Source organism: Rhinoderma darwinii, chromosome 1, assembly GCF_050947455.1.
Source record: "Rhinoderma darwinii isolate aRhiDar2 chromosome 1, aRhiDar2.hap1, whole genome shotgun sequence".
NCBI classification, from domain to species: domain Eukaryota; kingdom Metazoa; phylum Chordata; class Amphibia; order Anura; family Rhinodermatidae; genus Rhinoderma; species Rhinoderma darwinii.
The window spans coordinates 216,849,808-216,877,004 of record NC_134687.1 but is presented as its reverse complement, the minus strand read 5'-3'; the positions used below and the strand labels follow the sequence as shown (position 1 = coordinate 216,877,004).

The 27,197-nt window shown below is 41.3% G+C and overlaps 1 protein-coding gene across 1 annotated transcript in view; it reads right to left on the bottom strand.

The window, feature by feature from the left end:
• The window catches only part of UBA6 (ubiquitin like modifier activating enzyme 6), a 92,577-nt gene that overhangs the window by 15,906 nt on the left and 49,474 nt on the right, over positions 1-27,197 (bottom strand). Inside the window, exons 16-31 of the mRNA XM_075861572.1 lie at positions 24,404-24,482; positions 21,313-21,393; positions 19,611-19,688; positions 18,504-18,685; positions 18,279-18,384; positions 13,529-13,618; positions 13,352-13,432; positions 11,481-11,609; positions 10,646-10,697; positions 9,470-9,533; positions 8,949-9,018; positions 5,718-5,789; positions 5,014-5,131; positions 3,475-3,668; positions 748-875; positions 269-356 (exon numbers count right to left, since the gene is read on the bottom strand). Coding sequence (XP_075717687.1) covers positions 269-356; positions 748-875; positions 3,475-3,668; positions 5,014-5,131; positions 5,718-5,789; positions 8,949-9,018; positions 9,470-9,533; positions 10,646-10,697; positions 11,481-11,609; positions 13,352-13,432; positions 13,529-13,618; positions 18,279-18,384; positions 18,504-18,685; positions 19,611-19,688; positions 21,313-21,393; positions 24,404-24,482 — 1,612 coding nt within the window. The remainder of the gene's footprint in view (positions 1-268; positions 357-747; positions 876-3,474; positions 3,669-5,013; positions 5,132-5,717; positions 5,790-8,948; positions 9,019-9,469; positions 9,534-10,645; positions 10,698-11,480; positions 11,610-13,351; positions 13,433-13,528; positions 13,619-18,278; positions 18,385-18,503; positions 18,686-19,610; positions 19,689-21,312; positions 21,394-24,403; positions 24,483-27,197) is intronic.

The following is a 27,197-nucleotide window of genomic DNA, read 5'->3' as shown; positions in this document are numbered from 1 at the left end:
AATAAAATAAAACTTTCATTATACAGTTATTAAACTATTTACATAAGGCCGAACAAGCCATTTAAGCCAGGACTAGAGTCCAAAATGAATACAATCGAGACGCATGCAATCTTGTGGACTGCATTTGTCACTCCATAATTAAAATCAACAAGTTGAGCCACATAATGTCTCCGTGTAGCCCATGTATCAAATAATAAAAATAACAAAAGTTCCAGCAAACAAAAAAAAAACAACCACTATGCTAATGTACTGAAGGACATTGTCTTACTTTAACAGCGTTGATGAAGTCCAAAAGTGTAAAGTCTTCTTTGCCATAAATGGCCCACCTGTCCCAGATAGTAAAGGAAATGCCATATCTGCAATGCAAATATTATTATTATTACTAGGAACCTCCAGTTGCACATTCTTACTATTTTAGACCTTTTTGAACCCCCCCCCCCCCCCACAGATTTCTCAAGCATTTCTACTCCACCCAGACCTCTCAAAATGGTTTTGACTGCACTTGCGGGAGTATAACAAAATGCAATTTTTTTCCCCAATCCTGTGTTCTGATGGAATGAGTGTCCGAGGACCATTTGAGTTGAATTATTCCTGTTGAGCTAGGCATTCTATAGTAATTAAAGATTAATTGAATGTCACTCTTTGGTGTTCTCTAGAGTTCAGACCTGTAACATCTCTACCAGTACTGGTTTAGTGTTGTAAATGTTTGCTGTAACAGTGTGTATAACTAGAAACACAAGAATGTACCGGATCTGGGTCCTTTTTACTTCAGCAGTCTCGGTGAATACGATGATCGGAATTGCTAGATTGAAGAAACAGTTCTTGTAAGCTTCAAATGGATGTCCTCCTATCACTTTAATCATCTCCAGTGCAACCTGAAAAAGTGAAGTGAAATAAGCTTGAACCTGGCTTTTTCCTGCAGAAACCGTACCATCCTCGTCCATAGCCGGTGTCTAGTATTGCAGTGAATTGGACAAAGCTGAAGTACCAGGCGCAGCCATCTGTACAAATAAGCTTTTATGCCTGTGTAAACAATAAAAAGGATGTGCTTCATGGTGCTAACCGGCAGGACTCCTTGGTGTTGGACCCCCAGCAAAAAAAACATTGATGGCCAATTCTGAAGATTTTGCCATCAATGTTTAAAGGGAATCCATCACCATGTAAACCCCACCAAAACTACGGTTATGAGCAATTAAGATTCCAATATGACATTTGTGTGTCCTAAGCTATGTTTGTACTCACTTGCATTTTCCCTCAGTAAGCCTGCAAATAGCCTGTACGCTGTATGCTAATGAAACACCTAGAAGTCCACTGTACTATTTCGCTGTGCTTAGGAGTCCGGGGAATGCATTAGAATACATCGCACAGAGCATTTGCGGGGGAACACATGCGAGTACAAACATAAACAACATTCCGATTCTGTGTTTTTTTTAAGCTATTCACCCATTACAGTAGTTTAGAGGGGTTTTCCAGTGGTGACAGATTCTCTTAAAAGCGACAATCTGGTCATGTGACAACATTTTAAATAGGATGGGTTATATGGCGTTAGATTACCTGGTGCCCTCCAGTTGAGCCCCTTTCTATGGACCCACTGCTTTGGGGTCCCCCCCCATGTGCTGTCCCAACATGGCTGCAGCACTTCTTAGACTAAGAGTGACACTCTTCCACTATTGTCGGATTGGCCAGAGCTGCTCACGTGAAAAATTCTAGCCAACCTGAGAACAAAGAGAGTGTCTTTGACAACACAGAGGGACCCCCAAGAGAGACTGATCCACAACAGAGGGATGTCACTGGAGGGCACCAGGTAATTTAACTCCATACAACCCATCATACTTACAATTTTGTTCTGGGACCGGAGGGTCACTAAGTCAGGGAGTACCACTTCAAGCAAACAGGATTTTTTTTGAGTACTCACTGTAAAATCCAATTCTTGTCCAGTTCATTGGGGGGACACAGACTGAGTATATGCTGCTGCCACTAGGAGGCTTGACACAATGAAATAAAAAAGTGACTCCTCCTACAGGATATACCCTGTCCACAGAAACTGAGCTATTCAGTCTCTCTACAAGCTGTAGGAGAAGCAGATACAAGATAAGAGAAGTATGTCAAAACATGTGAAGGGGAATACCTCAACCGGACAACCGTAAATGAAAAAAACAAAAAAAAAAACCTTGAAAACAATTGGGTGGGAGCGGTGTCCCCCAATGACCTGGACAAGAAGGATTTTACAGGGAGTACTCAAAAAAAAATAAAAAAAATCCTGTTTTCTTGTTTGTTACATTGGGGGGCACAGACCGTGGGAAGTCCTAGAGCAGTCCCAGGGGTGGGAACAGAACGCACGACATGGTCAGCCATTTCAAAGATGCCTGCAACACCTTGTGACCCAGAAAAGCGTCTGCAGATGCAAAATGTTTGCACCTGGTAGAACTTGACAAAAGGTGTGCCGAGAAGACCACATGGCCGCCTTGCACAATTAAAGTGGGCAGAGGCCTGATGGCGCACAGCCCAGGAAATCCCAACCGCTCTGGTAGAGTAGGACATGCACTGGAAAGCGGGAGCTTTTCCCCAGGCGCGATTAGCCTTGAAAACAATCCTTCGAATCCATTGAGCAATGGTGGCCTTAAAGGCCACCAAACCCTTCCTGGGACCCTCATGGGAGGTTAAAGAGGGAATCCGACCGCAGGAAGCCGTTGAAGAGCACGAACAATATCCAGATTGTAGAGGAAACGCTTCCTCGAATGACTGGGAGAAGGACAAAAAAAGGAAAGACAATATCCTCATTCATGTTGAAGGCCAAATCCACTTTAGGCAAAAAGAAGGTCACAGTGCAGAGCACCGCCTTGTTTTGGTGAAGAGTCAGAAATTAAGAATGACAAGAGAGAACCACCAACTCAGAGACCACTACAAAAAAAAAAAAAAAAAAAAAATCAGCATTAGACGCCAACGGGCGACCGAACAAAATGGAAAGGGCAGATACCTGCCCCTTCAGGGAGCGGAGAGCTAAACCGTGATCCAAAACCCCTTTGTAAAAAGCATAGAATCCTGTAAAAAGGAAAAAACGCTAGTAGGGGGGGGGGGGGGGGGCAGGCTTGCGATACTCACACCAACCAAGGTAATTCTTCCATGAAAAAGAAAAAAAATCTTGGTAGAGACTCTGCTGCAGTCAGCAGAAGTGTCTGCCTCCTACGACAAGCGAAGACTGAATAGCTCAGTGTCTGTGGGCATGGTATATTCTGTAGAACTCACTTTTTTTTTAATTTCATAGCGTCAAGCCTCAGAGTGGCAACAGCATATACCCACGGTCTGTGTCTCGCAACGTAACAAACAAGAAACACTCCTATAATTAGATATGTCTCTTTATAAATCTGTAAAAAATAAGTAAAATCGGCTGACAGGAAAGTTTAATAGGATTGAAAATGATAGAACAGACACAAGTAAAAAACACAGATGTGTTACAGGTGGATTCCCACTAACCAGGCCAGACACCGCTGCCGTAGCTGTAGCTATAGCCGGGATAATCTTTCCTGCGATGCGCTTGGTCTTTAGTCTGTCAGCCGGTTCAATGCTATACATATTAGCTCTCAAGTTGGAAGCTGCTGTAATGAAGTTGATATGCTCATTGCGGTCGTCATCCTTTTCAAACGATAGAATCTTCATTTGTAGGTCTTCTACCAGAGCAAAAAGATTGTAAATGTAAATACTCATAGTTAAGGACTAACATATACATACACATATATATCTTAGCAAAATCTTAAATGGCACAGGGGGGTCGAGTGGGGGCTCATTTGAAAGCTCTTTTCAATACAGAAACAATGCTGCAAATGATTTTGAAATAGGATTTTTTTTCGCTGAGATATTGAACTTTAAAGTCATCATCTTCATCATCGGCTACCGCCGGTGTTAGCATTAGCCAAAATGTACCGCGCGGGTTAAAATCCGAAATGTGTGTGGGCGCGTGTGCTTGGCAATGTCACATCAAGGTGACTTTAAATTACGTATTATTACCATCAGCCTCGGCGATACAAAATGGACCTTGTCTGCGATTGTAACATGATTTCATGTGTACACATTTCAGTAGTCGCTTGTTGTGCTGCACTCGAGACAGATGTATGAGGATTATCATGCACAGTGAGCAGAACATGTAAAGCTTTTTCATCATTTCTAGCATGTTTGGGTCTTCCGGATCTTGGTGCGTCTTTAATTGAACCGGTTATTTCGAAACGATGAACAGTTCTTTTAACAGTTGACAATGAGATTGGATCACGGATAGGATAAGTGGCATTGAATAAAGCTGCTATATCTCGATAGGATCTTATTTTTTCTTCGCCATACCCCCTCATCATCAATAAAGTAATCCTTTCCGTTTCGGTCAAATGCATTTTGTGATAGGACCATAGAAACGTACAAAAATGAAAATTAACGCTCTCTAAAATTCACAAACGACTACCGAAATGTGTACACATGAAACCATGTTACAATCATAGACAAGGTCCATTATGTATCGCCGAGGCTGATTGTAATACGTACTTTAAAGTCACCTTGATGTAACATTCCCAAGCTCACACGAACATGCACCCACACACATTTAGGATTTTACCCGCAGCAGTACATTTTGGGTAATGCCAACACCGGCGGTAGCCGATAATGAAGATGAGAACTTTAACGTTAAAGTTCTCAGCGAAACCCCCCCCCCCCGCCCCGTGACATTTAAGATTTTGCTGCTCCTGTCCACGCCACCGCCCCCAAGGGCGTGGGTGTGTTTTTTATGGCGTTAACTGGTAGATTTTAGGACCCCATTAAATCTCACCAAATATAACAATGCTTTAATAATGAACAGCCAGGGATTAGGGATTATTGGTGAGCTGCCCCTGGATCCATGGGTTGTCAATCAGGAAGGAGGGAAAAAAAAAAGGAAGAAGATGCTACATTTCCATAGTTTGCATGTTACAACGAGATTGTGAGTTCATTGGTTATTACATCTAAACATCTTATTCGAAGACTCCCAGAACGGACCTTGTGAGGTTTGGCCATCTGCAATGACTCTTTCCAACTGCACCACTGCCAGCCGCTCATCTTCACTGCTCACTGGGGTTTGGTCAGGCTTCTTTGCATTTTCATCTGTTTCTACAATCTAAAGGGGAAAAGAAGAACACACATTGAAAAACTAAAGCAATTCTAAGAAGACTTAAAGAAAAATGCTATTGTCTTTTACTTTTATTCTCCTGTTTGTGAAAGTGTAAGTGTATATGAAATGACTAGCAGTACGATTGTAGCCAACACATGAAAAAGTAACAGTAGTAGTAAACATAATACACTTATAGGAGTACACAAGACCACTGGTCTTCTGACTTTTTTTTTGGAAGGACAGCAAACCACTCAAGTTGCTCAAGGGTGTAAGTAGGGACTTGTTGGGAATGGAGCAACTAAAGATGGAATTATTCTACTTTGACTTTTATTGGGTAATACTTCTATATATGAAGGTCTCGCAAGTACAAGTGAAAACACAACAGTCTAAAAAACTCTCAACCTATTTTAACTTGAGGCAGGACTTGCAAATATACGGTGTTGATATGGGCATTGCGTGGGTTAGGGTCCTGCCCTGGTACCCACATGGTCTACCAAGACAAAGTGTTTTGCCAAACACCATGCTCTTCAACTCCTCTTTCCTTGCCAGGACTCAGCTGCACAGGAAGAGCTGAAGACAGGCCATACATTACCTTGTTTGATGGTGTAAATTCTTTGACGTTCACTCCGGATATTATTTTCTTAATCATGTCCAGTGACAATTCCTGAAAGTGTACCAGCCGTAAAAGATAGAATTTAATTCTCATTCTGAATTAGAAGCTTTTAAAAACACACAGATAATAGATAGACACTATATGCTTATTCTTAAAATGTACATTTCCACTAAGTCATCCCTCTTCTTAAAAGATACATTGAGCCCCATATTTTCGCTTTGAGGCCTCAGCATTTCCGTAGGCCTCCAAGCTAATGTTGACATAGCCGCATAGACCTAAATTTGCCACAGGTAAAAGTTGAAGGATTTTCGCTGTGTGACCCATGTCAGAAGTTTGCAAAAGCTGGAGGTCCATTTTAAACCTCATTCTGTAGTTTCACTATATTGTACATATGTTGTATATTACAGAAGGTTCGGTTTTATTATAGTACAGCAATGCTGGCATCTAAACGTTTTTGTTCCATGTATGATTAGGCAAAATGTGGGTAGAAGAATGCAATAAATCTGAACACCTTTTCTTGTGAAAATCCTATATAGACACAGAATTTCATCTGTGAAAGGTTATTATAGCAAAGTAAAACAAGTTTGTTTGCCCTGACAAGTCGCTATGCTGCTTGCATGCGCTTTGTCCACATATTTGATACATAGTTAGTATGTGTCCATCAAGTTCAACCAGGGAAGTCTATTTTATGACCGGTAATAAAAAGCCAACAACATTAAATAACAAAATGAGAGTGTATATATAGTGTAGTAAAAGTATGAATGAATCAGTAAAGCGTGGTGTTGTAAAGTGCACACTTTACTCAACTAGAAAGATGAGCTGTTCGGATGCCTGGCATAAATACAGTCCGCATTCTGCTTTTCACAATTGTATGTTCTGCAGGTCATCTAAATAATATAAGTGGTTCTAAAACTTTGCTTTAACCTCTTAAAACGACGTGGCCTAGTTTGGGCCTTAAAGGGGTTGGCCAGGAATACATTTTATTTCTATTTCAACATAAGCGGACATGTACAATGGACATTATATTAGAACGTTTTTTTTATTTTTGGAACAGCTACTTCTATTTATCAGTCACGTGACCATATCCAAAGTTAACATTTTATTTTCTGTGACGTTCCGTGTCTTTACTCAGCCAGCACTTCCAGCTGAAAAGAGGCATGGTGCGTCACCAACTAGGTTTACAGGCAGTGGGCTGGGCGTATGGTTCATGAGCTCTTCAGAGCTCCACCTCTGGTCCAACTGCCTGTAGTTGATGACACGCCGTGCCTCTTTTCAGCCGGAAGAGCAAAGACACGGAGCGTCGTCTCTCAAGGTACACGCCCCCCTATATGGACAGTGAAGTCAGTGGCTTCCCTAGAGTTACGGAGCAGAGCCTATACTAGGGCTCTGCTCTGGGGTTGCCCCTGACATCACATTCCGGTCCAGGAGGATCCCCTGACTTCATGGTCTATGGACAGCGATGTCAGGGGCTACTCCAGCAGAGGAATGCCCGGCCAAAGCGTCGGCAACGCTCTGGCTGGGGATTCCACTCCTAGAGGGAGTCCCAATTGAGCTGCCCACGGGTGGGCAGTGTGGCATTGCCTACAGAGAATATCTCTGGAGTTCCCTCACTGCCTGGCCACCACATCTCCCCTCATACACACCCATCCTCTTCTCTCATCGCCCACGCTGGGTTACATAAAATACATGGATGATGGGGTTATATACAGGGATGATGGGGTCATCATCCCTGTATATAACCCCCATCATCCCTGTATGATTATTACTGGGTGTGTGACTGTGCAGGGAGCTGGCTGCCTGTAATAAGAGAAGGGAATGACCTATGAGCATAGAGCATATGCAAATAGCGGAGATGCTGTGGAGGGAAGGGGGGGGGGGGGATGTAAGCTGTCTCCTCAGATGCAGCAAGGGATCATGGGTATGGTTGGTTACAAGACAGGAACAGAAGCAAGGGATGTAAACAAACAGAAAAAGCAGCAGTGACTATTGAGATCAAGCAAAAACTGGTTAGAAGGTTAGTAGAAGTATTGTTCTTATGGCGTTCACCATGCGGCATATACAACACGTAAACTCTGTTCTGCAGGTCGTAACTATTACGGCAATACCAAAATTTATAATTTTTTTTATATTTTGCCGTTTTACTGTCACACAAGAAAAATACTTTCTAAAAGGAATTTAATTTGTGTCGCCACATTCTGAGAGCCATAACAACCCGCTAACCGCAACGTAATAGTAAGTTGCAGGGTAGGAAGAGGTTGAAGGGAACATCCACTCAAAAATATCTTCTGATATATTATAGTCACAGATGGCTATGGACACCTTTGGGGCAATTTTGTTTTTTATTGCATTAGATGTATTATGGGCTAAAAATACACTTCTACAAGGAGTTATTAAAAATGTCACTTCGTTCGGCTTCTGCAGCCTGCACGTAATTCTAGCACATAGCAGCCTGTTCACAGTCCAATCCGTCAGACTTGTTTTCTGACAGCATGCACTTTAATCCTAAAGTTCAACTATATACATTATATGTTATATACTAGAATACACGTAGGCTACAGAAGCCAAAACAGATACATTTTTAATAATGATTTGTAAGAGTTTTGTTTAGATTGCATTGGCTATAATACGGGCTAAAAAAAACGAACCCAAATTTAAAAGGGCCACAAAATGTACATAGCCTTTAAGAAATAAAAATAAAATTATAATAAATTAAGGTTTAAAGGTGTCCGTCATACAAAAACAACTCTGCAATTGCCCTGCACGTGTAGCTTCTATGTGAATTGAGCTTCCTACTTGGCTGACTGGTCGAGCGCAACCATGTGACTGCTTCTGCGGCACTTAAACTGGCTTAGTTTTCTTAGGTCATCTAGAGATTCCCTTTATACCCCTTTGGTACTGCTCATAGATTTCTGTTACTATGAATGTTGTGTCAGATGTAAAGCAAAGAACCATTCAAATTATTGTCAGTGAGCTTAGACTTGTGTCAGTAACCGAAATCTCCGAGCAGTGGCAGAGGAGTATAAACGCTCTCTAAAGACCTTTAATTATGAAAATCAGTTGGTCTTTAAATCGTCCGTCCGTCTGTCTTCACATCATCTCACATGTATGTATGACATAGATCATTTTGAGTGGACGTCCAATTAAAGATTAGTGTAATTTTTCATAATTCACTCATTTAGAAAAAACACTGTTCATCCTACAATACTTTACCTTTTCAGTGAACTTGATGCTGTAAACATCTGCATATAGTTTGGCTGCGCTGAGTATAAAGCTGAAATGCCTAGGCGATGATAAAGACGGTGTCAAAACAGTCTGTTACAGCACAAACGTTCCATATTTTAGATTGTATTAAAAAGGTTCTATACTTCAATATAAATAGGGCTCAAAAACCGCTCACGTAGTGCTCACATATAGTGAATATGCACTTTCCCATAAAAACTAAGGTATTAAAGCTGAAGGAAGCAGCACAGTTCATAGAGCAGTCTACACTAGAAAACAAGCAGGATTTGTAGACAGCAATCCACTTTTCCATAGACACCACCTATATGTATAAGCAGCATGCACAGGAAACCCCCCCCCCCCCCCCAGACACCATGGTGGTAGCAGCAGTTTCTGCAATTACCTTACTAGGACCAAATTTTAACCCTCAGTATATTAACTATTATTATTTGAGCCGGATGTATAAATTATATTGAAACTAATTCACCAACATAAACTACATATATACTTACAACAGATCCTCTATATCAAATTGCATTGGAGTAGGTGGTCGCTTTGGAGACTGCCAAAATAAACCTAGAAGGGGGGAGGGGGAACAAAAACACAGTCTAAGTGGTTCTCTGAATGAGAAGAAATCTCAAGAGATCAGTATAATCCTGGTCATAGACATTTGGCCCCATTCACAGCAGTCTGAATTTATGGGCCTTGCTCCCATTATAAAGTATGGGAGCACGGTGCGGAAAATACAAACATAGAACGTCCTATTTTTTACGGAAAGTTTCTACGGCACGGACGTCTTCCCGTAAATATATGGGAAGGTGTCGGACAGCCATAGAAATGAATGGGTACGTAATTATGGTCCATTTTACGGTCGTGTGCGTGGGGCCTAACAAAGTTGCCATCTTAAAGCTCATTCCGTCTGCAACCGAAAATATTTCAAACTTTCATTAAGGGTATGTTCACACGAGGGCGTCCGTAACGGCCGAAATTACGGGGCTGTTTCCAGGAGAAAACAGCCCCGTCATTTCAGCCGTTACGGCATGTGCAGGCGCTTGAACGCCGCGTCCATTACGGACGTAATTGGCGCGGCTTTTCATTGGAGTCAATGAACAACGGCTCCAATTACGCCCCAAGAAGTGACAGGTCACTTCTTTGACGCGGGCGTTCATTTACGCGCGGTCTTTTGTCAGCGGCGCGTAAATATACGCCTCGTGTGAACAGACAAACGTCAGCCCATTGCTTTCAATGGGCAGATGTTTGTCAACGCATTCAAGCCGTAATTTTCGGACGTAATTCGGGGGTTAATACGCCAGATTTACGTCCGTAATTAGTGTGTGTGAACATACCCTAACAAGCACATTTGGTTTAGCTGAATGTGCAGATTTACTCTATGGACCAGGAAAGTATAAGCAGCTGCCAGCTGTTCTCTCATATTAGATCCAGCCCCCCCGTGGACATTACATTGTATATAGATCCTATGACTGGTTCTGCTGACATATCTTAGGTCTATGGGCAGATCAATGTCCCATCAATGAGAGCTGGCATCAGTTATTATAAAAGATAGAAAGTAGTTTATTTTCTTATCTTACTAAACGATTCGGAACATTTAAAAGGGAGAGCAGCAAAAAGACAAGTGGTGCAGGGTGACCATGCTTTTTTTATATTCTGGTTTATTAGCAGGTACTTACTGCCATCTTTTAGCCGGGTGTCAAGAGGGAATGAATGCAATAGCTGCTGAGCCTAGGATAACAAAAAGAGTAAATATAACTCAAACATGCTCCAATACATACTGAAATAGTAAGCCGTTATCATTTAGAGACCTTTTAGAATTAAAGTGGTATTGACAGAATCGACCGTTATCACCTATTCACAGGATAGGTGATAATTGCCTGATAGCAGGGTGCCCACTGATGGGACCCCCACCTATCGCACGAACGGTGGTCCCAAACCCCAAGATCCTCCTCACTGCACCACCAGCAGGGAGGAGCAGCTCGAAGTACTCAGTTTTGCCATCATTTCCAGAGACTTTAAATGAAGCGGTAGCGCGCATGCTCGGCCGCTGCCCCATTCCATGTCCTCCTCACTTCAGGATATCAGTGAGAAAAACCAGAGGATTTGGGACCCCTGTTCTTGCAATGGGTGGTGGATGTCCCATTGGTGGGGCCCCCAGCGATCAGACAATTATTCTGGAAATACCCATTTTAGAGAACCTGTTACTATGACAGACCTTTTAAAATAAGGACATCAGGATGACGCCATAATACAGTTCTAATAGTGGGTACAATGATACCAACTAAACAGCCCCTCAAAGTGCCACACATATCTAACATCTAATGACAGACAAGTAGAAGAACCGCTTCCACAGGCTGCATATCCTAGAATAAAAAGACTGTAAATTACCTCCGAAAAGTGGCAAAGTGGTAAATAAATGCATCACCGGTGAGGACACGTCTGACTGAGCAGATTAAGGGACATAGACAATGTTAATTGGTGCGTCTGGAATACCTCTAAGGTTTTACCGACCTTATGATTGAAATACTTCTCAAACTTTAATCTTGCAAGTTCCACACATTGCGACCAACATCTGGGCTTCCTGCTAAGTAGTTTAACAACATGGAAGCAGCCTTCTAAGCTTTCACAAGACTTTATTCTCTAAGAAAGACGACAAGAGAATACGATCACCACAGAGAAAAAGACCGTTAATCCTACAGACCCTGTCATTATCTGCAGTGAAACAAAGCTATGCCTTGGGGCTTATTCACATGACCGTAATATACGTCCGTGTGACGGCCTTTAAAACAATGGCTGTCACACAGATGCATGTATTTCAATGGAGCGGTTCACACGGCCGTTATATTAACGGACCATGTGAAGGGTCTGTTGAAAAATAGGACATGTCCGATTTTCTTCCATTTTCACAGATCCCTCAATAGACTCGTGTCTATTGGGGATCAGTTAAAAAAAAAAAAAAAAAAGTCCGGCACGGGTGCAACTCGGATGTGAAAAACTGCGATTTTTCACATCGGATTTTGCAATCGGTCGTGTGAATCTAGCCTTATAAGGGGTTTTCTGGCTCCAGCAAGTAAAGTTATTTTCTGCAAAATTAAAGGTTTTATACAATTTTCCCAATCTACTTTCTCAATATCTCATGATATTTAAATAGACTGTCACCACATAAGTGCCCCATCTCCTACATAAGGAGATGGGCGCTATAATGTAGGTGACAGCAGTGCTTTTTATTTAGAAAAACTATCTATTTTCACCACATTAGGAGCGATTTTAGATTTATGAGAATTAGTTTCTCAATGCCCAACTGGGCGTGTTTTTACTTTAGACCAAGTGGGCGTTGTACAGAGGAGTGTATGACGCTGACCAATCAGCATCATGCACTTCTCTCCATTCATTTACTCAGCGCATAGGGACACTGCGTTATTCACTATGTGCTGTCTTATACTAACACATTAACGTTACTAAAGTGTTTAGACAGTGACTAGACATTCCTTCCAGACAGGACTGTATGTCTATTCACAATCCCTGCACTTAGTTAACGTTTCTGTGGTACTTACAGCAAAGCAAATCGTAATCTCGCTGTATCCTGTCATTTACAGCGAGATCTCGCGAGATTACGCTTGCTCTGCTGTAAGTACCAAACGTACGTTAACGAAGTGCAGGGATTGTGAATAGATATCCCGTCCTGTCTGGAAGGTATGTCTAGTCACTGTCTAAACACTTCAGTAACGTTAATGTGTTAGTATAAGACAGCACATAATGATCTAGCAGGATCCCTATGCGCTGACTAAATGAATGGAGAGGAGTGCATGATGCTGATTGGTCAGCGTCATACACTCCTCTGTACAATGCCCACTTGGTCTAAAGTAAAAACACACCCAGTTGAGCATTAAGAAAGTAATTAGCATAAATCTAAAATCGCTCATAATGTTGTGAAAATAGAACGTTTTTCTAAATAAAAAGCACTGCTGTCACCTACATTACAGCGCCTATCACATTATGTAGGAGATAGGGCACTTCTAATGTGGTGACAGAGTCTCTTTAAGATCTCGGCTTGCTTTCATTCAATAGGAACTTTTATGTGCAGCTGTGTCTCCATCACACGACCAGGATATAGAATGCTAATGAGGTTTCCTTCCACACTCTAAAAACACGTGTGCGTGCGCGTGTGTGTGTGCGCGCGCGCGCGCGTTTAGATGGTGATCCCGGTTGGTGACCGGGACTGGTCAAAATATCTGAAAAAAAACTAAAGGAATACATATGCGCTATTCAAGCAATGGTAAATAAATGTTTCGACAATTAATAAAAGTTTTTAATTTTGTCCGGCCTTCCAGTAGGAGAGTACCAAAGTCATCTGCACATTTATCAGGGGACAGTATACATACCTGCAGAACGTTTTGTACAGTTGAATGTGTCTGCCAAAATTTGTTGTACAGAGATGGTTTATGGGTAAAGGAGCTCTCAAACTGGATGTACACAAAAATAAGGACAAAATAAGTGAGAACAAGGCATATATAAAAATACATAAATGATTATATCTGCAAATATGGATTATCCTCTACCTTATCTCTGGCCCACTGAATCGTGTGCTCAATGGTTGCTGGAAATGACTTTAAAGTGCAAAATGGGATTTCTTCATCTGGCGGATCCCGCTACATAAAAACGCAAGAATAATTTTATATGAAATCCCTTTCAATTGTAAATTACTTTAATGCCCCTCTACCTAATTCATAATAATCACTGTACAAAGAAGCCTCATTAATGAAAACTGCTGTATACAATAGTGGAGATGTTGCCCATAGTAAAATAGAGACAACTTCCCAGTGGAGAAAGTTCACTTAGGACCAACAGAACCACTTCCCCCTGCTTGCATTCTGGGCCCTAATGACCAAGCCATTTTTTACGTTTTTCCATAGTCACATTCGAAGAGCTAACACTTTTTTTATTTTTGCGTCGACTTAGCTGTATAAGGTCTTGTTTTTTGCGGAACAAGTTGTATTTTTTAATAGCACCATTTAGGCGTACATATTTATTGATTAACTTTTATTAACTTTTTTGGGGGGGGGAATAGAAGAAAGCCTGAAATTTCGCCACTTTTTTGAGTCCTAAATTTACGCTGTTTACCGTGTGGTATAAATGATACAATAACTTTATTCAACGGGTTGTTACGGTTGCAACAAAAATTTGTATAGATTTTGTATGTTTTACTACGCACACAGTAAAAACACTTTTTTTTCAAAATTATTTGTTTTTGTGTCTCCATATTTGAAGAGCCATAACTTTTTTATTGTTCCGCCGATGCAGTTGTAGGTCTTTTTTTTTGCGGGAGGACTTGTAGTTTTTATTTGTACCATTTTGGAGTAGATGTGACTTTTTGATCACTTATTAAATATTTTTTTTTTAAAGTCAGGATTCACAGAAAACAGCAATTTTTCCATTGTTTTTTATAGCGTTCACCGTGCGGGTTAAATAATGTAGTAAGCTTTATTAATCGGGTTCGTTACGGACGCGGCGACACCAAATATGTGTACACTTTTTGCTTTATTTTGTTGTTTATTTTAATAGTAAAGCAGTTTGTAAGGGGAAAAAGTGGGTTTTTCATATTTTTTTTCAGTAACTTTATTAAACTTTTTTTTACTAGTCCCACTAGGGGATTTCACTATGCGATCATCCGATCGCTTTTATAATACACTGCAACTGCTTTTGTATTGAAGTGTATTACTGCCTGTCCGTTTGAGGGTATGTGCACACACACTAATTACGTCCGTAATTGACGGACGTATTTCGGCCGCAAGTAGTGGACCGAACACAGTGCAGGGAGCCGGGCTCCTAGCATCATACTTGTTCTGCACTGTGTTCGGTCCGGGACTTGCGTCCGAAATACGTCCGTCAATTACGGACGTAATTAGTGTGTGTGCACATACCCTAAAATGGACAGGCATCTGCTAGGCCATGCCTCTGGCATGGCATAGCAGGCATTCGCTACAGGCAGACCTGGGGGCCTTTATTAGACCCCCTGCTGCCATCGGAGACACAAATACTCGGCGATCTTATCGCCGGGTGTCAGTGGGATGAGAGGGAGCTCCCTCCCTCTCTCCAAAACCACTCAGATGCGGCGCTCGCTATTGAGCGCCGCATATGAGGGGTTAAACGGGTGAAATAGATACGAATATCGATCTCACACGTTCGAGCAGGGATGCCTCCAGCCCTCAGCTACCTCTGTTAGCTGAGAGCAGGGAGATTTAAAAGCTCCCTGCTCTGTTTATTTATTCCGATGCAGCGCCGTGAAAAGGCTATTGCATCAGAATAAAGCCCGCTAATGACCGCCGTGAAAAGGCTATTGCATCAGAATGAAGCCCCCTAATGACCGCCGTGAAAAGGCTATTGCATCAGAATAAAGCCCGCTAATGACCGCCGTGAAAAGGCTTATCGGTGGTCATTAAGGGGATTGTCCCAGATTAGGAAAAAACAAAACATAGTTGCTATATTCCAGAAACTGCGCCACACCCGTCAATGGGTTGTGTCTGGTATGCAGCTCAGGTCCATGGAAGCAAGTGGGTATTGCAACTTGGACCCCACATAACCTGTAAATAACACCTACACCGGAGCTGTATTTGGAAAAAAGCAGCTATGTTTTTAGATATCTTGACAACCCCTTTAACGCCGCAGCCATTTCTTAATTTAGTTTCAAAAGCCATAACTATTTTTTCATTAACATAGCTTTTTTTTTTTTTTTTGTAGGACAAGTTGTACTTCTTAATACAACGTTCCATATAATATGTTGGGAAACTGAAAAAAAAAATGCCCCCAGCAATTCCTCCCATTGTTATTTGTGGCGTTCTGTGCGGTAAAAACGACATTGTTTTGTGGGTCGAAACGGTTATGGCAAACCAAAGTTTACATAGGTTTTTTTTTTCAAAAAGGAGGTCAAAAAGGAAAAATGGGAAAAGGGTGTTTTTTTAACTTAGATTTTTATAATGTACAAAAGAAATTCAAACTTTTTTTTACTTTCCTTTTTAGACCTCATAGGGGACTTTAAGGGTATGTTCACACGCAGTGTTTTCAGGCGTAATTCTGGAGTTTTACGCCTCGAATTACACCTGAAAAAACGCCCCTAATACATCTACAAATATCTGCCTATTGCTTTCAATGGGAATTACAATGTTCTGTTCCCAGGAGCCTTTATTTTACACGCTGTCAAAATACGGCGCGTAAAATGACAGCTCGACAAAAGAAGTGCAGGACACTTCTTGGGACGTTTTTGGAGGCGTTTCTCATCGACTCCATTGAAAAACAGCTCCAAAAACGTCCGTTAAAAACGCTGCGAAAATCGGGAGTGCCTACAAAAACGTCTGAAAATCAGGAGCCGTTTTCGCCTGAAAACATCTTCATATTTTCAGACGTTTTTGGTCACTACGTGTGAACATACCCTAAGGCTGGGTTCACACGACCATGTTATGTCAGTAATGGACAGAACGTATTTCGGCCGGAAGTCCCGGACCGAACACACTGCAGGGAGCCGGGCTCCTGGCATCATAGTTATGTACGATGCTAGGAGTCCCTGCCTCCCTGCAGGACAACTGTCCCGTGCTGTAATCATGTTTTCAGTACGGGACAGTAGTTCCACGGAAAGGCAGGGACTCCTAGCATCGTACATAACTATGATGCTAGGAGCCCGGCTCCCTGCACTGTGTTCGGTCCGGGACTTCCGTCCATTACGGACGTAACATGGTCGTGTGAACCCAGCCTAACAAGGAATCGTTTGATCACTGGCACCATAAATTGCAATACTTATGTATGGTACATTTAGAGGCAGGGATTAATAGGAGCAGAAAGTGGTCAGACGTGGGGGCCTTCAATACGGAGTCTGCACCTATATAAGTTTGGTATCGCAATAATCGTATTGAGCCACAGAATAAAGTTGTCGTTTTAACCGCATGGTGAAAGCCATAAAAATGAAACCCCCAAAAACAATGGAGGAAAAAGTTTTTTTTTCCAATTTCAGCCTGCAAATATTTTTTTTTACAGTTTCCCAGTACATTATATGGTACTTTAAGTGCTACCAATAGAAACAACTCCTCCCGCAAAAGATAAGCCCTCACACCACTCTAATGACAGGGGAAGAAGAAAAGAAAAAAAAAAAAAAAAAAGAGGAGTTATGCTTCTTGGAAGGCGGGGAGAGGAAAACGAAAAAAAACAACAAAAAATGGCTGTTTCCTTAAAGGGAATGTGTCGCTAGAATTCTTTTATTTTTTTTCAGTTAAACAATTAGTATTTGAGTGATTACATATAGATTAATTTTTTCACAAGTCAGGAAATATTATAAATTAGATTCTAATTTGTAACATTTCCATGTGTTGGGCACTAGAGGGAGCAGCATGGTCACTGTGGTAAAGCAACCTCATTGATTCATGCTGCAAAGTTGGGGTGGCGCACACTCCTCTAGTGTCCTCACACAATCCCCCCTCCCTTCTTCTGGCTAGTGCCAGGAGAAGGAGGGGTTGAATCTTCAAACCTCCTACACTGTGTGCCGCCATTTTCTGAGCGACTGCACAGTGTAGGAGGATTAGATACAGGGCTCAGTAGACCGTATCACACCAGCATAATACACACATCACATACACTAAAATAAATTACCTGCCGCCGCCTCCGCTGGTCTACGCTCCCATTCCTTGCTTCTGAACATATGGCCGGAAGCAGCGGCCAGAAGTAGTCATCTTAATGTCCGGCAGCAGTTTCCGGTCCACATGAAAATGGCGTCTGATATCTCTCTGTGAACGAGCTTAGCTTTGGTCTGTGTGGGAGCGGCGCATGCGCCGTTCCCACACAGATGGTGTATGCTTCTGAGAATGGAACGGCTCCCGCTCGCATTCTCTATGGGGTTGTATGTGCTGTATTCCATCTCTGTATGTGTCGTTAATCGACACATACAGAGATGAAAAGAAAAATGGCAGCCCCCATAGAGAAGTAAAAGTAAGAACACAGTAAAAATTAGAACGTGACAACACTAATAAATAAAATTTTTGTTTCTATTTTATTAAAAGCAATATGATAAAAAAAATAAAAACTATGACACCTTCCCTTTAAGGGGTTAATTTTATACTTTGTATGTCAAAAGTGTGAAAGTTGTCACGGCAGCGAGAGGGTAATACATGCATTATGATTTTGACAGCAGGATGCTTTAGTTGAGGTGCTAAGAGACAAAAGGGCTTGACTACTTGCCGTTGGAGTGGTGAGTGCCCTGGTTGGGTACTTTACTGTTTATTCATTTAATTCAGATTAAATCTAAAATTATATATAAAAGGTGCTTACATAACTGTTATACGATTCCGTTAACAGAGGTACAATCACTTCAGTGTGTCCTTTTGTCCCCATGGTGCCAGAATCAAGCAGAGGGAGCATGTTGGACACAGAGCGACTATATGGAGAGAGGAAAAAAAAAAGGGAAAATAGTTTAGTACAAATGAATTAAGTCAGTCCTTTCAGTTGAATCAATAGATCTGTATCAGGCACAGAAACTGTTACACGTACAGCTACCTGTCTACGTATCTTCTGGCTTCCACATTGTCCAGTGCAGTCACAATGACGTCCTGTTTAATGTAAAAATCATCTGTATAGATATTCTCTGTGGCAGGACACACCTTATCCAATCGAGGTTCAATTCTCAACTGTGGGTTAATGTTTAGGGTTGCAGCAGCAGCAGTACAGCTTTTAGGCTTCTGAAAAAAAACAAAAAAAAAAACAACAATATAACAAGTTGCTTAAGTGTTTGGTGAGCCCTCATGTTGTCGATGAATAAACAATGGGTCACTTTGGGGAGAACAGTGACAAATATTTGCCTTCGCATATGTGGTATGCTATGTTCTATCACCAGCATACTGGGGCTGTTTAATGGGTGCGATCGGAGTAACGACCGCTCGCCCCCATACATAGCTCCGTGTGACAGGAGCAAACGAGCGCCTATCAACAAAGTCTCGTTGATAGTCGTTCGCTGCAGCGGCCAATTGTCGGTGTAAAAGGCCCTTTAGTTACAAAGTTGATTTATATTAGGTATACTATTAGATTAGCATAAGTTATTTGAAAAGTTAGTGTCGATTTAAAATTTGTAGTGGTGGAGTGCCACAGCCGCTTAGGAGTTTAAACAGACACTCGTATGTTTGCCGTGTCTAGCATTACAGATCAGTCCAATTAAAGTGAACAACATGATAAAGGGACCAAACAGAGTGGCACTGTGGAAAAACTCGAAGCAACCCTGCATTTTTGTAGTCAATCAATCAGTGGAGATCCGAGCGATCAGACCCCCCACAAATTGATGGCATCTCATAGGCATTCCAAAAAGGTTTATCAAAACCATGTTTACTTGCAGTGGCTTTGAAGCTTTGGGCTGCAGAATTGACACTGAAAATATGCATCAGAGTAAAGTACAATACAAGCGACTAAGGTTTTTAGAAAACTCCATATACATGCTGCGGAAATCATCTGTATGGACTTCAGCAGAAAATAAAAATCGCAGCATACTCTATCTAGATATTTAAAGGTTACGCTGCCAAAAAATGTAGTGTGTAAACATGGCCCAATGGTTGACTTTGAGGCCACTCAATACAATTTCTGCTCATTTAATACTCATTTTAAATTCATACATACCTGAATGTGGTAAGGCCTAAAGAGAAACTGTCTGTTCAAGTTTGATTTTTCAATTAAGTCAGGGTCTGTTACAGTAATCTAAAAAACACAAAGAAAATAGCATTCATTACATGAAACGAACCACCCAACCAAGAGATGGTAGAGAACTTGGGTCAGCGAAGGACAATTACCACTTTTTGCCCACACAGATCTCATCGCTTTCGCACAAGAAAACATGCAACCACGAGCTGAATAGGGCACGAATGTGGGCCTAATCTTGGACACTCAGCTTTTCATGCATATGGCGCTGGTCATACAAACTAAAGTGGGAGAACATTTTTCTAGGCCACTACATCATAGTCTCTCTTGCTTCAGTAGTAACTAAGTAATGGTCTGAAATACTAGCAATGCTAAGACATCATGCTTTGGCACTAGGGTTGGCGCCAAGATGAGCCAGACAACCTTTTTTCTTTAATATGGACAGCTGGTAAGAGCGGCAATAAACTATAGGAGTTGTAGGCCATTTCCAAATGCTCTGCTAAAATGGGTAAAACACAATACAAATGCATTGCTATATGAAGGAAAATTTAGTATGTAAAACTTGACTTGTTCCTTACATGCTCATAAATATTAACCATTTCTACAATTACAAAAATGACACTATAAATGGATGCAGTAATTTTGCATATACACGTCAACAATCTCCCTTAGGTTCACTACAACAAACTATTAGATGCCCCAGAGGAAGCCAGAAGGGTGAAACCCAGGGTCGGGCTGCATTATTTGGCATATTACAAGAGCTTATCTTATGCTTTTATCTAGATCTGTTTTTGTAAGTATGGAATTTGCAGTTTCCAAAAGGTAGTGCACTATCTCCTTTTTCTCCCTTGTTGGAGATCTAGAACATCAAGTACGAGGATAAACACAGCAAGCAGTTGCATTTCTGCAGTTTCATTTCTGTGTGGAACCACTAGTACCAGCGAGATATACACACCAGTGGAAATTTGGATTGTTTTTTTCTGCATGCTAGCTGGGGGAAGGTCAAACCCTTGATGGACACTTCAGACTTTACATCTACAACCGTCTGAGCGGTAAAAAACTATCAATTGGTCTCTGTTTTTTTGTGGTGTTGAGGATTCCACCTCTTTTTTACCTGCTCCGGTTGCTCATCTCCTTGTTGAGATATTTCAGTGAGTAGAGAGCTGAGTTGCATATTTGGATGTTATGGTGTTAAACCAATTAGATAGCTTTCAGGTGTCATTTTACCTCTGCCACAACCTCCAATGCATAAAAGGTATTAGAAGTGGCAATAGGAATTAAATAGCTGTCAAATGAATAATGGCTTGCCCAACAGCATTCATGCCAACTCCCGAATTAAAGCGGCATCCCAGCAGCATATTTACAGGACCACCATTGAATTCTAGATTCCGGTTTCTCCCCACCATCAAACTTGGCTGTTTTCGTACGGTTCATAGGGTTGTATTGAGTGGGAGCCTAAATTGCCACTACTCCATATGTCTCCTCCTTACCGCTGACTGTCTAGTGACCGGTGGGAGTTTTGGTGCTCGGACCGTCACCAATTTAACATTTATCATATAGCCTGCGGATAGATTATCCGCTTAATCCATGCTAGGCAAAAAGAAAAACTGCTTTCATCTAGCAATCAGCTTTCCCATAAACCAGATTCACTTTTCCAATTACTTTATATGTTCTGTGTACTTACCAAACCTCTCTGAGAGTCTGAGCCAGCCCCCAGGAGTGCAAAATTTTTCAGCATTTCACAGCCAATAGCACCACATCCAACCTGCAAATAAGAATCCAAGTCAAACAAATGCCCATGAAAATTTAAAACATTGAATGTATTCCCCAATATAGACTGGTTTAGCCATATTGCAAAGATACATGGCGCTGCAGAATAGTTTTACCTCCATTTTGTGTGTCCCTAGTAACAAGGCTTTGGAAAAACAGTTGAATAAATACTCTTAAATCAAAAGAAAAAAATAAAGTCAAAGTGAGTTGATCGTGGATCAAATCAAATCTAGTACATTTCTATATACTAGTCCTTCTCAATTAAAAAGATCAAAAAAAATGTATCTCAGTAAATTAAAAAAGTTAAACTCCTATATTATAGATTCATTACACACAGAGTGATCTACTTCCATCATTTTTTTCTTTTAATGTTGAGGATTATGGTAACAGTTCATGAAAACCCAAAATTTTGTGTCTCAGAAAATTCTAATATTATATAAGCCCAATTTTAAAAAGGATTTAATATCGAAATGTTGGCCTACTGAAAAGTATGTACGGTATATGCACTCCGCAGCTCCATAAAGCTTGTCAGAGGAAGGAAGCATGAAGTGCTCTAAAATTTCCTGGTAGATGGCTGCGTTGACTCTGGACTGGATATAACACAGTGGATCAACACTGTTGCTCAGTGGTCCAAAGTCCTGTTTTCAGATGAAAGTAAATTTTGCATTTCATTTGGAAATCTCGGTCCCAGAGTCTGGAGGAAGAGTGGTGAGGCATCAATCTAAGTTGCTTGCGGTCCAGTGTGAAGTTTCCACAGTCAGTGATGGTTTGGGGAGCCATGTCATCTGCTGGTGTTGGCCCGCTGTGTTATATCAAGTCCAGAGACAACGCAGACGTCTACCAGGAGATTTCCCAGCACTTCATGCTTCCCTCTGCTGACAAGCTTTATGGAGATGCTGATTTCATTTTCCAGCAGGACTTGGCACCTGCCCACACTGCCAAAAGTACCAATACCTGGTTTAATAACCGCAGTATCACTGTGCTTGATTGGGCACAAACTCGCCTGACCTAAACCCCATAGAGAATCTATGGGGTATTGTCAAGAGGAAGAGGAGACATCAGACCCAACAATGCAGACGAGCTGAAGGCCGCTATCAAAGCAACCTGGGCTTCCATAACACCTCAGCAGTGCCACAGGCTGATCGCCTCCATGCCACGCCGCATTGATGCAGTAATTCATGCAAAAGGAGCCCCGACCAAGTATTGACTGCATATACTGTACATGGTTTTCAGTAGGTCAACAATTCGTATTAAACGTCATTTTTGAAATTGGGCTTAGAAAATTCTAATCCTTAGTAATCTTAAAGGGGTTTTCCCATGAGACACATTTATGATATAGCCAAAGGATATGTCATAAATGGCAAATAGATGCAAGTCCTACCTCTGGGACCCGCACCTATCTTCAGAACAGGGCCCGCTAAACCCCGTTCAGCCACTCTGTGTTGCGGCTGAATGAGGTGAATTCCGACCATGAAAAAGGTTATATGGTCGTGAGCTACATACGGTCCCAAAGAACTGAATGGAAGTTACGGAAACAGCGTAGCTCGCATGCTACGCTGCTTACGTAACAGCCATCCACTACTACGGGAGTTACAGAAACAGCGTAGCCCAGCGAGCTATGCTGTTTTCGTAACTCCCGACCATGTAACCAGGAAGTGGCGGGGAGTCCGTGAGATCAGACAAAACTTGGACGGCTTTTAGGGGGCCCCGTTCTAGAGGTAGGTGCGGGTCCCAGAGGTGGGACCCGCATCTGACATTTATGACATATCCTGTGGATGAGTGATAAAAGTCTCATGGGAAAACCCCTTTAAGTTGGAGGTATATAGTGAAGAAAATAACCAAGAGAACGAATCACTGCAATTTAGAATAGCACACTACACTACCACATAACTGGCGCTAAGGATCAAAGAATTACAGTATAATTGGCAGAATTCAGATCACTGGAATGCAGTACCAAGGTCAGGACCATGTTATCAGAAATGGACTACCTGGGTGTTAACTGACAGAGCAAGTAGTTTATCAAGGGGTGTCAAAAATATCAGAAATGTATATATTACACCCTAAGGGCCAAAGATATAATGTAGAGACAATTGTGAGGAGGACAGCACGTTTTAAATATAATACAGTATTACCATTTTATCTGAGGTGAGAGGAGGATAAAAAAAAATAAAAAAAATAAAAATTACGGAAAATATAAATATTTTCACCCTGGTCTCATGAAGTCCCTGAATTGTGTCTGGTGTAGGGAATGTCTGCTATATGTGAAAACTACTATATTTCCGCAGTGTGTCTATGCAGCAGTGCAGGACAAACCGTAACCTCAACACGGTAATAGGAATATAGTGATGCCCGGTCAGACAGAGAATAGAATCGCGCCAGCCACATACTATATTATTGCTCTTACAATAGTTCCAAACAGTCTCCAGGATTTGCACCGACCATAAAGCTGCATATTATACTGTGCCAACCACATTTACAGCCAGACCATATATTAGTCTGCCACAAAAGTACCTAAGATTTTAAGGTCTGTAGAAGGTGAACGTGTAAGGGGCATTACAGTAAAGTCCACGTTAGGGTCTAATTAATTCCATTCATATCCGTGTCTATTTAATGGCAACAGCGACGGTGGCTGTATAATACTAGGAGCCATTTTGCCACAACAGTTACCATAGTAGTAATACAAAAGTACTATATAAAGAGTAAGATAAACAGTGTTTATTAGTACATGTGCACTTTCGTTGGCACTATATGGGTGTTTTTTTTTTGTTTTTGTTTTTTAGAGTATACCATATTTGTACTGTACTTCACTTAACTAAACTACCTGCTTTCTGCCCCTATGCCTATCAGGTGATCATATTTGTGTAGTAAGTAAAGGCTGCAGTCTTGGATTGAGATATTCAGCAAGTATATGTGGATATATTGCTCAGGTACACAAACATTTTTCCCATTTGTTATGTATCTCTGTATAAGCAAAATTAAATGACCATGATCGTAGGGTTACTTACCAGAAAAATATTTAAGCTGTGAATCTTCCTGCAAAAATTATCTCCAATACAAGCTCTGAGGGCATCATATCGATCCCCTCTGTAAACAAAAAACAGTGAATATATCAAGAAAACATGAAGATTTAGTAGCTGAACATGGGGGCGCCTGGGCCTAGCCATTGGTCGCACTCCATGGCAAAGGTTTAAAGAATGACCTCAATGTATTTTAAACTTTATCTCCTGAACTTCTATGAAAACTGTATCCCCAGAAGCCTCGCCAACAACTAGGGACACCTCACTGGTCGGGCCCGCATCACAGTTTGAGAAGGACTACTTTAGAGGCATCACATTTTTATAAAATCAGTGATCTATGCTGTTTCGGTAACTCCCATAGAGCAGAATAAATAAATAAAAAAAAAAAAAAAAAAAAAGTGCAGCGTGCATGCATGGCTACCTCTCCACTTGGACTCCCCCTGGATTTTTATTTTTTGCATTGCCACATTCCGGGAGCCATAAACGTTATCACGGTTTGAATGTGGCGATGTAAAAATATAGCTACATTTAAAAAATAAAATATTTTTTTCTTTTACATCGATGTATCCGTATGATGGCTTGATGTTGGAGTCATATTCTTTAATGGTACCATTATGGGTTACATAGGACTTACTGACTAACTGTAACCCTTTCCCTCTTTGGCCACTTTTGACCTACCTGACAGGTGTCACATTATGTGGTAATAACTTCGGAATGCCTTTGCCTATCCAAGCTATTCTGAGATTGTTTTCTCGTGACACATTCTGGACTTCTTTTACTGGCAAAATTTGCTCAATATATTCAGTATTTAATTGTGAAAAACACCAAAAAAAACTTTGCAATAAATAGGAAAAAATGTGCATTTTTCTCAACTTAAATATATCTGCTTGTAAGGCTGGATTCACACAAGCATGTTCAGTCCGTGAAATACGGTCCGCAGGTCGGCCGCATTTCCCGTACTGAGCGAACAGCAGGGAGCTCGGCTCCTAGCATCATCGCAGAGCTGCAGGGACTCCTAGCGTGAGAGATAACGATGATGCTAGGAGCCCAGCTCCCTGCAGTGGGCTCAGTACGGGAAATGCGGCCGACCTGCGGACCATATATCACGGACTGAACACGCCCGTGTGAATTCGGCCTAAGACAGGCAATTGTACCACACAAAATAGTTGCTAATTAACATCCCCCATATATCTACTTTAGATTGGCATCGTTTTTGTACATCCTTTTATTTTTCTAGGACAAAATTTCTAGGAAATTTCAAAAGGCTATATTTTCAGGGGGCAGTTGAGTTGTGAAGTGGCTTTGAGAGCATTCTACAGGGTGGGCCATTTATATGGATACACCTAAGTAAAATGGGAATCGTTGGTGATATTAACTTCCTGTTTGTGGCACATTAGTATATGGGAGGGGGGAAAATTTTCAAGCTGGGTGTTGACCATGGCAGCCATTTTGAAGTCGGCCATTTTGTATCCAACTTTAGTTTTTTCAATGGGAAGAGGGTCATGTGACACAAACTTGTGATATTCTCGATAAGTTTGATGTGTCACATGACCCTCTTCCCATTGAAAAAACTAAAGTTGGATACAAAATGGCCGACTTCAAAATGGCCGCCATGGTCAACACCCAGCTTGAAAAGTTTCCCCCCTCCCATATACTAATGTGCCACAAACAAGAAGTTAATATCACCAACGATTCCCATTTTATTTAGGTGTATCCATATAAATGGCCCACCCTGTATATTAGAAACCCCCAATAAGTCATCCCCATTTTAAAAACTGCACCACTTAACGTATTCAAAACAGCATTTAGAAGCGTTTTAAGCCATTAGATATTACACAGGAATTAAAGCAAAGTAGAGGTGAAATTTACAATTGTCTTTTTTTTAGCAGAAATTCATTTTTTTATCCATTTTTTTTTGTAACACAGGAGGATTTACCAGAGAAATGCAACTCAATATTTATTGCCCATATTCTGCAGTTTTTAGAAGTATCCCACGTGGCCCTAGTGTGCTTACGGACAGAAGCACAGGCCTCAGTATCAAAAGTAGCACTTAGTGGATTTCGGGGCCTCCTTTTTATGAGAATATATTTTAGGCACCATGTCAGGTTTGAAGAGATCATGTGAGGCCAAAACAGTGGAAACACCCTACAAGTGACCCCATTTTTTTTGAAACTGCACCCCTTGAGGAAATTTTGACCCCATAGGTTTTTTTACAGAAATTATTGGAAGTAGTCCGTGAAAAATGAAACTAAATTTTTTCCAATAAAACGTAGGTTTAGCTAATATTTTCTCCTTCCCACAAGTACTAAAAAGGAGAAAAAGCACCACAACATTTGTAAAGCAATTTCTCCCGAGTAAAACAGTATCCCACGTGGTCATGAATGGCTGTTTGGACACACGGCAGGGATCAGAAGGGAAAGGGCGCCATTTGGAGCTCAAATTTAGCAGGAATTGTTTGCGGAGGCCATGTCGCATTTGCAAAGCTCTGAGGGGACAAAAACAGTGGAAACCCCCACAAGTGACCCCATTTTGGAAACTACACCCCTTGAGGAATTCAACTAGTGGGATAAAAATGCTCACTTCACCCCAGGTGTTTCATAGATTTTATTAGATTTGGGCAGTGGAAAAAAACAAACAAAAAACAACCCTTTTTCTTCAATAATAGCTCAAAAGGTTTCATTTTCTCAACAAATAAAGGAAAAAGAAAAAAAAAAAAGGAACGACAGGATTTGTAAAGCAATTTCTCCAGAATATGGAAATACCCCATATGTGGTCATAAACT